The sequence below is a fragment of the Lagopus leucura genome, unplaced genomic scaffold, assembly GCF_019238085.1.
Source record: "Lagopus leucura isolate 7727_CA_CO unplaced genomic scaffold, USGS_WTPT01 Super-Scaffold_100036, whole genome shotgun sequence".
In the NCBI taxonomy this organism is placed as follows: Eukaryota; Metazoa; Chordata; class Aves; order Galliformes; family Phasianidae; genus Lagopus; species Lagopus leucura.
In genome coordinates, this window is record NW_024962285.1 from 3,341,510 (window position 1) to 3,351,919 (window position 10,410).

Here is a 10,410-nt window from a genome sequence, read left to right on the forward strand (position 1 = left end):
TTCTGTCTTTTTCTGTCTTTTTCTGTCTTTTTCTGTCTTTTTCTGTCATGTGAAAACAAAGCAAGTGGTTAGAAGCATAATAAAGGTATGATTTTTTTCAGTGAGTTAGCTTTTGTTTTGTTAAGTATACTTCTAGTTATTGAATGTTGTTCCTACAAAGCAGCAAACTTAAAAGTGCTTATAACAAAGGAGACAAACTGCTCAACTGCATCTTCAGCAGGAAGATGATTAGCAGTGCCTGTGTAGCAGATGTTGTAATATTCAGAAAAACAAATGATGAAAAACTGTGGTGTTTCTCCATATTTACTCCCACAGAAGACAATTATTATAAGATGGGTTGGCTCTAAGGCTGTTTTGCACATGCTTGTCAGGAAGCACGCCACAGTGGTGCACCTTCAAGCAGGTGGATTAAGTACCTTTTCTTCTCCTGGTGTGTTTCTCAGTAAGTTTAAGCCTGGAGTTAAATTGGCATAGTACCACTAATGCCACCAATCAGAGCACTGACTTTTCTCTTTCAGCCATCCATTTTCACAGAGGGAATGTCTGTATTTGTGTGTGTGTGTGTCTGCATGTATAAATAAATGAACTGGATACTTGGATGGGCTGGCACAGAAAGACAAATGCTTTTTAGCCTTCATTAAGTGCTGTAGCATCGTGTAGATGAGACTCTGCTCAAAAAGAGATTTTACACTTCATGTCTGCATGTTATTTTCCCTGTAGTAGGAGTTGCTGTTCAAGGATACATTTATGTTGTGCTCCTTCTGATTTCCTACCATTGCACACCATTTTCTTTTAAAGCTTTTTATTCAAAAACCAGCTCCAGTAACTTTCAGGCAATGGGAAGTTTATGGGGAAAAAAGAATATCAGTTATAGGAAATGCAGTGAGGGATTTATAGTGGATGTAGGTAGAGACTTTTAGGAAAACTTGTTTCTTGGTAAGAGTGTTTTAATTCCCATAGAAGCAAACAAAAGAGATGTTCTGCATGATTTTTGAACTTCTCCACTACCATTAAAACTGAAAGATCATTTTTGTTTAAAATCCATAATAGAAAATGTTTTTCTCTTCAGGTTTTCCTCAGCACACCATTGCTTCCCTTTCTGACCAAGATGCAAAGCCATCCTTCAGCATGGCGTAAGTAGAGTTGATGAGAGTTCAGTGGGCTGACCAGAACTGAAGGCTGTGCAGTAATATGCATCAAATCTGCTCATCAGTGAAAATACTGCAAAATAACATGGGAAAGGACTGGGAAGCACAGTGCTGAGACTTCTCAGTGAAAATCTTCCTTTTGTTTGCACATCCACTCTATGGCCATAGTCACATCTTTAAATTTATAACATTCACATTAGTTTATTTTTTTTGAAGATAGAAAAAGGCTTTTAGATACGTTTATTGATACTGCCAATTTTAAAGACGTTTCTTTATTAAAATATTTCTGTCCTTACGGAGAAAAATTGATGGTAAAGAAGAGCATTCTCTGTATAAAGCTTTTTTAGCTCACTAACTTGGCTTTAAAAAGATGTTTAGAACTGAAACCTCGTTTGCTTAATGTGCTGGACCCTGTAATGAAAGGAATTGTAGTTTTAAGGATGGTAGAAGAGCCTGAGTTTTTAGGACAAACTCTTTGAAAGAATAAGTACTGACGTGCATCTTAGTACAGGATGTTGTGGGGAAGCAGAAATGTTAGTACAAATGTCCTTAGTAATTTTTTTTCCAAAGGGTATTGACTCCTGTATGTGGGAATATTTGGTCTTTATTTTTGTGGGAATATGTGGTTACTGAATGCTTCCATGCACTTTGAAGTGGCGTGTAGAAGCTACTGAAAATTAACTGTTCAGTTACACAGTAACACAGTGTTGTCTCTTAAGCACTTAATTGACTTCCTCTGTTCCAGACAACTGGAAAACAACAGTGAGCCATGTCTTACACTGGATGGGTATTTCTGTCCTCAGTGCAGAGCCAAATACTGTGAACTTCCTGTGGAATGCAAGATCTGTGGTGAGTAACGAGAGCAGGTGAGCACATGCATTATGTGCCAATGATCAGAAGGCTGAGGAGTGTTAGAATACAGCCGTGCTCAGAAATTACAGGCCAGCTCTACTTAGTTTCTGCGTTCTGGAATTTCAGCTTCATGCAAGGGACTTTCAGAACTGCCATTGTAAACATGTATGATACTGTATACTCTGAATAATCCCTTGTTCATGTGCCTGTTGCTGAAGTCCTTGTGAGTGCGAAACTGTTACTGGCATCACTGAGCCTAGATGCAGCACGTATGAATCTTGTTCAGTTTCACAGAACATACGTTTGCAATACTTACATAAAAGAATGTTGTTGCTGTTCTTAATTCCTGGAATTGAGGTCATGATGGAAAAGAAAGGCAGGAACACTGAAAATACTTGCTAACAAGAATATGTTATATATCAAAATGTAACAAGCTGTAGGCATTTTACTGCCTGACATCAGTGCGTAGTACAGGTGTGGTTGTTCACCAGAATGGAACAAGTAACTGCCAAGCTGTGGGAAGGATGGGTTTGTTATATTAAGGACACCAACAGAGACGTTTGCACACTGCAGGATTTGTTTGCAGTGCCTGTAACTCCTGGTTTACAGACCCTTTGATAGAAGTTGCATTCAGGGAAACTAAAAAGAGTTGGGATGGTGTAGAAGCATAATGAGAGGGCAGTAAGGAAAGAGGAAACTCTCGTCACTGGCCGCCTAAGAGGAGAAACAGGATTTGCAAGACAGTAACCTCTACCGAAGCCTCTACTGAAGGCTGCCTTCTGCAGTACTTCTGAAGATTGAGTTAATCCTTCTGACCAGAATTCGGGGCAGAATAAAGGAGTTACGTGTTTATTAGCTGTCTCTTGTAGTAATATTGCTGTCTTTTTTTGTATTTGCAGGTCTTACACTAGTGTCTGCACCTCATCTGGCTCGGTCTTACCACCACTTGTTTCCTTTGGATGCCTTTCAGGAAATTCCGCTGGAAGAATATCAGGGAGAACGGTATGAAGTGATACTTGTGATAGTAACTCTACCTTTGATAATACAATTGTTGGGTTTTTTTCCACCTTCCTACCAGTGGCTTCCATACTGCTAGAGAGGCTGCTAAACATTTGGGGATTTTCAATCACTTCTGGGAAAAAGTGTTTGTAATTACATTAGCAGCTATCTGCCTATTTAGTTAAATACTTGAAATTGTCTTAGAAATGATTGATGTGTGGGATGTGTTTTTTGAACATCATTGTATATTATCTTGTAACTTCTCAATTTAAAAACACAATTTGTTTTTAGGTATTGTCAAGGCTGCCAAGCAGAAATCAAAGATCAAAATGTAAGTACACTGGAATGTGCATGGAGAGGTGCCACAGGTAGAAGCAGTCAAAGAATCAAACAGTCATAAAAAGTGCTTTTGTAGGGGCCAAAAAATAATACTTGCAGTGTTATTCTCTGCTAAATAGAGTTCTTTGTCATAGCTGTGCCTTTGCGACTTAAAAGGCTATACAAGTGTGGGCAAGGATTTCCTAGGCTTACATGGACGTGGTTCCACTCTTAAGCATGTGGAAGCAGTGACTCAAACTCAACCCTTTTGACATAGTTGCTCCTTGAAATCCAACTGAATTAAGGTTTCTTTTGGATATACATTGCAAGCAATATCTATTCCATCTGTTTTTACTATGTTGATGATGACTGTTGCTCTACTGTAATGTGTTGGTGGGTAATTTTCTTCTGATTTAACTTGGTTTTCTACCTTTTCCAGGTTTACGTGTGCAAAACGTGCAAGAATGCATTTTGTGTGGAGTGCGACGTGTTTATTCACGATTCCCTGCACTGCTGTCCTGGCTGCATTCACGAGCACCCTGCTCCTGTTTCTGTATGATGTCATCTTTGTTAGAGACTGTTGTATCAGTTTAACTCTTGTGCAAATCTTGTGTGGACTGAAAGCCAGAGGTGACTTCCAGTGAGGCAGCTGAAAACAGGAATGATCACAGAAGAATGAGCACTGGCTTGGAAGCAAATATAACATTTACCTGATGTATTAATAATGTTTTAACTGTTAATCAGATACAGATAATTCAGGAGTGTATTTATTTTAAAAGTTCTGAGTTTTTCTGACTTTTGCTGTGGGTTAACATGTACATTTTTAAATGTGGGAGTAATAAAACTGCTTTGTATATTAGTGTGATGAATCTCATGATTCATGTTTGTTTGTTCGCTCAAAAGAGAAGCCCTGCAGGTGTTTTTCAGAGGATTGTGGAATAGAGCAAAATATTTTTCCAAGAAGTTAACAAAGATATTGTAGAGCAATTTGTTTAATTTTGTTAATTAATTTGTTCTGATGAATGAAAAGCTCGAGCCAGCAGTGTGCTCTTGCAGCCCAGAAGTATCCTGTATGGCCAGCAGGGAGAGGAAGGGGATTGTCTCTCTCTGCTCTGTTCTAATGAGGGCTCATCCCATGTACTGCATCCAGGCAGTGCAGACCTCAGCTGGGAAGCTGTGCTCTAGAGCATGGGGCACAAGCTTTGCCTGCCCATGCATGTTCTGCAGACCACAACCACTGTGCTGTGGAGAAGGGGTAAGACACTCAAGGTGATCATTGACCTCACCAAGCATCAGAAGGCCCTGATCTTGTGTGTATATATATATGGCAGGACTCAGCTTCTTCACCCACAAGAGGATGTAGCTGTAGCAAAGCTGCTGAGACAAGACTCACATGATCCCAGCTGTGCACACCCAGGGGGCAGGTCCATTCCGATACCACCTCCCTGGTCCTGGGCTGTGTGATGGGTGATGCTGCTCCCTTCACTGGCACTGCAGCACAGAAGCTGTCACAAACTGCAAAGGAGAGCGAGGCTGCTGTCCTTCACAGCAAACCCTCCCAGCCCCTGCTCATCTCCAGCTGCTCCAGAGCTGTCCCCACACTGCTCCCCTCTGCTGCTGCAAGCACACCTTTCAGGGCCCCAGCTGCCAGAGCCGTGCAGGGCTGATGAAACTGACAGTGCTGTAGGATGGGCTGCTGGCAACCCCACAGCACAGCCAAAGCCTCACCCTGTGCTCCAAGTCTTGCAGAGTCCGTGTTGGACTCTGCGAGCACCTGAATTCTTAGTAAGGATCACAGCCCCTTGGTCAGTGACCTCACAGTCCATTGCTGCATGTATTCAGGCACCAGCCTGGGCTTCCAGCAATGTCCATTTGGACACAGTACAGACTGTTGGCAGTCTAGTTCCGTGCTCATTTCACAACAGGTGGTTTGCTCATGCTATGCTGTGCAGTCTAGTCTCCATGACCTGCTTTAGCAGAGGGGCTGGGCTAGATGATCCCCAGAAGCCCCTTCCAAACCCTCCAATCCTATGATTTTTTTAGCGCAATTCTTAAAAGTATTTTTTTGCAAGGTAGTAGAACTTGAAGACATTTATAGCTTTTGAAGCATTTTCTTTCTTAGGATTTGAAAGCACTAAAATAATTTAATACATGCTTTCCTACTAGAGAAGAATGTAATTTTAATGATTTCTGGAAAATGTAAAAAAAAAAAAAAGTTGGAGATTCTGGATTTAGAATCACTTTCCTAGGTATGAATCTGATATACATCCAAGTCTCTCGAGTTCACTCAGTTATTTGAGAGGAAAAAAAGCATTTTGGAAGCAGAGGGCAGCAGAATGTAGTTACTGTTGGGATGAACAGTAGATAATCTTGCTGCATCTTGAACCATCCCATAGCAAAATATTTTCTTTGTACCACAGTACAAATAACAAAAAATGAGTAATTCCAAGAGATAAGCTGCATTTGAGAAAAACAGTGTAGGAAACAAACAAACACTTTAATGAAGTCACTTTAGTAATGGGAACCATGGAATCATAGAATATCCTGAGTTGGAAGGAACATAAAAGAATTTATCAGAGAGCATCCACACGGGGGATACAAGGACTGAGAAGGATTTAGAGGGTGGATAGATCATGTATCAAACAACCAAGCACAACAGACTGGTATTATTTCTGAGCACTGGAATGTATAAGAAATGTCTTACCTATCCCAGACCTTCTAGTTATTTGATGCAGATGGCTTTCTGTCCTATCTAGAGCCATCCTCTGGGCTCTGTGATTGTTCTCCCAGCTGCTGTATCACATGATTCATGCCAACAGCAAAAGTGCCTTTGCTTTACTGAGCTCCTATTGTGGAAAGTCCTGCGGAATGAAGCTTTGTTACCTTAAAGGTGTGGTTGCATTCAAAGCAGGAACTCTGGTGAATAAACTGAAATGTACACTGAAACCTACCACAGAATTGTTGGAGTGCTGGTAATCTCAGTTGCACCAAAAGTAATACCTCATACTTATTTCCAAGAGAAGAACTGATACAGAGAGCATAAAAGACGTCCAAGATGAGATCATCCTTGCACCCAGAGATCTTCATCAGCTGGGAAAGCTTCAGCTCTCTAACAAACAGTTTGAAATATCTCAATCTAACATCTCAGTCAGCTGTCTTCAGATGGTCTCTGTAGGCTTTACATAGAAGGCAAAGGACTCCCTTTTCTTAGGTGCCAAAAGTATCTTGTTATGTTTACACAGTTTATTTTGTTGATGATCATCTCCAGTTCCTGGAGAGGAGTCTCACCTGTGTTCCTTTGTCTGTAATGGTTTCCTTCTTCCTTCTGCTGGCTTTCCCAAGGATTTCTCTTGGCAGTCAAGGCTGTGCAGCTGTGTTCTCTCAGAGCAGGGTCTCACAACCCTGGTTGGCAGCAAAGCCAAAGGGTGGAAGAATATTACAGGAAGGATGCAGTGTGTGGGTGACATTATAAATGAAGTCCTCCCTCAAGGACAGATCAAAGAATGCTGATGGAGTGAAAAAACAGAACCAGGACCTCTGCTGTTATAAACTGCCATTGTAGCTACTGGTGCTGGTACCTGAGCAACTCAGTTTGAACTAAATAATAATTACAAGTAGGCCTATTTTTGTTCTAGAAAACTTATAAAGAAACCTTGATGAGAAAGCAACTCTAAATTCTTTAGGAACTGGTAACAGCTCCATTTGAAAGGAGGACAATGAACACACATTCTAGTTTGAGAACAGAGTGTTGAACATCAGCTTACCCTGACAAAACTGTCATCAACATGAGTTAGGATTTATGGATTGTCCATATACTGAGGCAATGAATTTGTTATATATATATATATACACACTGAGGTACAGAATTTGTCAGCTGCTTCTTGCTCTTGTAATTTGTGTAAATCAAATCCCCTGTCAGGTCAAAGTCATTTCTATGCAGATGAAACCTGTAAGTAAATTTTATCATTTTGTGAAAATACAGGATGATATTCTATGCTTCTGCTTCAGGAAATTGCAGATGTATGTCAGTGGCATACGAGCTGCCACACATATGTGCTTTTGTATACAAAAGAAACAAAGCTGAAATAACTTTCTGCAGTGTTTTCTTCTGATCTTTTCTTTTGCCTTGTACTGTGGCCATTTCCATGGTTTTGTCAATACCTGTGTGGATTCCTGAGGAAAGAATTCCTGCACAGTGAATGAACAACAACACTGATAAGCAAGTATAGAGCTAACAGCTCAGGAGTAAATTTTCTATAATAGCAAAATGCCCAGAGGATTTACCAGCCCTCTGCCGTGCATAGCTGCCTCCTAGAAGTGGCCAAGCAATTTGGGTTGTTTGCATGTATCAGATGATGGTGTTAATTTTGAAGGCAATGAAGTTTTAGTGCCCCGAAAACATAAATTCATAGTACTGAAATGGTGAAGAAAACATCAAAGTTATAGCTGCCAGCTTATTAACAAAGATATTTGTTCATTCTTTGCATTCACTAACAAGTTCATCTTCATTTAACTGAAAGTGATCATGGCTGTTTCTGGGAGGAAGTCCCAGACCCTCAGCTATGGCCAAAGAACAGCCTGTCCTGTCTGACATCCTTCAGAAACGGAGCTCTCTGCTGTCACCTCCTAGTGACATTCAGGAGGAGTCTGTGAGCTTCTCAGGGTTTCAGTGCACTGATGTCAAGCACATGGATAAAATGGTACGGCTTCTTTTGACCTAACAGGTTACTGTGGGTCAGCTGTACTTTTTGAGGAGACAAGAGGGGAGTTTTGGCAACGTCCATCATAGAATGGTTAGCTTACATCTCACTGTGTAGATGCAGAGATGAGATCCCTAGCTGCTAGAACTAATGTGCTGCCAAAACATTTCTTGAATACTTACTTAGGACAATCTCAAAACAATTCAACCTTTCTCTGTTACAGCATTACAGAAACAGATACAAGAAAGTTTAAAACACTGAATAACAGTCCTGATTTAAAAGAGATGAACTTGAGTCCCATGTTCACAGGCCAGATCAAAGTCAGCGTTCATCAACAGCCAGAGCTTTTGTCCCAAGTTTTTCTTGACTGCCTGGCTTTCTGACAATAAGAATGCAGAACTGGCTCCTTGATTAAGAGGAGTTTAAACCATTTGATCTAGAATGTTTAGTGGGAACAGAATCCCCAGCCTAGGAGTTAAAAGTTACCTTGGCAATGGCTCCTGCCACTTTTACCTACTGCTTAAGATGAAAATGTTTGAAAGTGTTTTTTTTTTCCCCCCTTGCTGTATGATAAACTACTGTTCCTGCATTGCAAATAAACACATTCTCAAGAAATATTTACCACAATGAAATATACTGGTCTCTACAGCAGCAACTTTATAAGAGAAAGGAAAATAGAACCAATAGAAATTGAGAAAAGTTAGCTGTCTTAAGTAGTTACAGATTGTAACTGATACCTTCAGTTGAAGAAAAGTATAATTCTGCTAAAATAAAAAATTATTTCTATTTAGTTCTTGTCACAGAATCACAGAATCACAGAATTGTAGGGGTTGGAAGGGACCTCCAGAGATCATCGAGTCCAACCCCCTGCCAAAGCAGTTCCCTACAGCAGGTCGCACAGGTCGGCATCCAGGCAGGTCTTGAACATCTCCAAAGCAGGAGACTCCACCACCTCCCTGGCAGCCTGTTCCAGTGCTCCTCACCTCACTGTACAGAAGTTCCTTCGCACATTGCTGCAGAACTTCCTATGCTGCAGTTTCCAGCCGTTTCCCCTTGTCCTGTCTCCACTCACCACTGAAAAGAGTCCGGCCTCGCCATTCTGCCCCCCACACCTCAGATATTTATAGACCTGGATCAGGTCCCCTCTCAGCCTTCTTTTCTCAAGGCTGAACAGACCCAGTTCACTCAGCCTTTCCTCATAGCAGAGATGCTCCAGGCCCTTCACCATCTTGGTGGCCCTCCACTGGACTCTTTCCAAGAGATCCCTGTCTGTTTTGTACTGGGGAGCCCAGAACTGGACGCAGTGCTCCAGGTGAGGCCTTACCAGGGCAGAGCAGAGGGGGAGGATCACCTCCCTCGACCTGCTGGCCACGCTCTTTTTAATGCACCCCAGGATGCCATTGGCCTTTTTGGCCACAAGGGCACACTGCTGGCTCATGGCCGACCTGTCGTCCACCAGGACACCCAGGTCCCTCTCCGCAGAGCTCCCCTCCAGCAGCTCATCCCCCAACCTGTACTGGTGCATGGAATTATTCCTCCCCAGATGCAAGACTCTACTCTTGCTTTTGTTAAACCTCATCCGATTTTTTTCTGCCCAGCTCTCCAGCCTGTCCAGGTCTCGCTGAATGGCAGCACAGCCTTCAGGCTGTCAGCCAATCCTCCCAACTTCGTATCATCAGCAAACTTGCTGAGGGTGGCCACCATCCACTCATCAAGGTCATTGATGAAGATGTTGAACAAGAGCGGACCCAGCACCGACCCCTGAGGAACACCGCTGCTTGCAGGCCTCGTGCTTGTAATGAAATTAGTTATGCAAATAATTTACCATGAAATAGAAATCATAAGCCTATGTATAACAGGAGTGAACTAAAGATTATGCTGGATGTCAAATTTTACTAGTGCTAAAAATTGATGGAGACCACTTGTAACTTTATTCCAGATATTACCACAGGACTAGTTATAGAAGTGGATGGCAGTTGTCTCCCTTCAGCAACAAGCAGCTGATGAACCACTAATTTAGAACCTTAGTATCACTGTGAGCAATCTTAGTTTACTTTCACTGGACAATTAAAGAAAAACTTTCTGAAGCCACTTTGAAAGCTTCATAGGGAAAGGAATGTAACAGAGTTCGGAAACTAGACTGGGCTGCTTTCCCCATAATAGAAACTGCTGACATTAATTCAATCATCATTCAGTTTTGTGCCCACAACTTCCACTCCACAAGAACTACAAATGGTAAGGGCTGAAATGTGAAATCCACAATTTCAATTACCTTATCACAACCTCCTTCTAAAACACTTGGTTTTACGACAGTACCACAGAAAAACCAGTAAAACACATCATGAAATCATACAAGAACTTCAGCAATTCATTCAGCAGAAAGCGAACAAAGA

The 10,410-nt window shown here is 41.6% G+C and overlaps 1 protein-coding gene across 1 annotated transcript in view; it reads left to right on the forward strand.

Annotated features, from left to right (window-relative positions):
• The window catches only part of LOC122186326 (general transcription factor IIH subunit 2), a 10,345-nt gene extending 6,169 nt beyond the window's left edge, over positions 1-4,176 (forward strand). Inside the window, exons 11-15 of the mRNA XM_042882879.1 lie at positions 1,070-1,133; positions 1,894-1,997; positions 2,900-3,002; positions 3,291-3,330; positions 3,757-4,176. Of these exons, the coding sequence (XP_042738813.1) occupies positions 1,070-1,133; positions 1,894-1,997; positions 2,900-3,002; positions 3,291-3,330; positions 3,757-3,876 (431 nt within the window). The 3' untranslated portion in view covers positions 3,877-4,176. The remainder of the gene's footprint in view (positions 1-1,069; positions 1,134-1,893; positions 1,998-2,899; positions 3,003-3,290; positions 3,331-3,756) is intronic.
• The last annotated feature ends 6,234 nt before the right edge of the window (positions 4,177-10,410 follow it).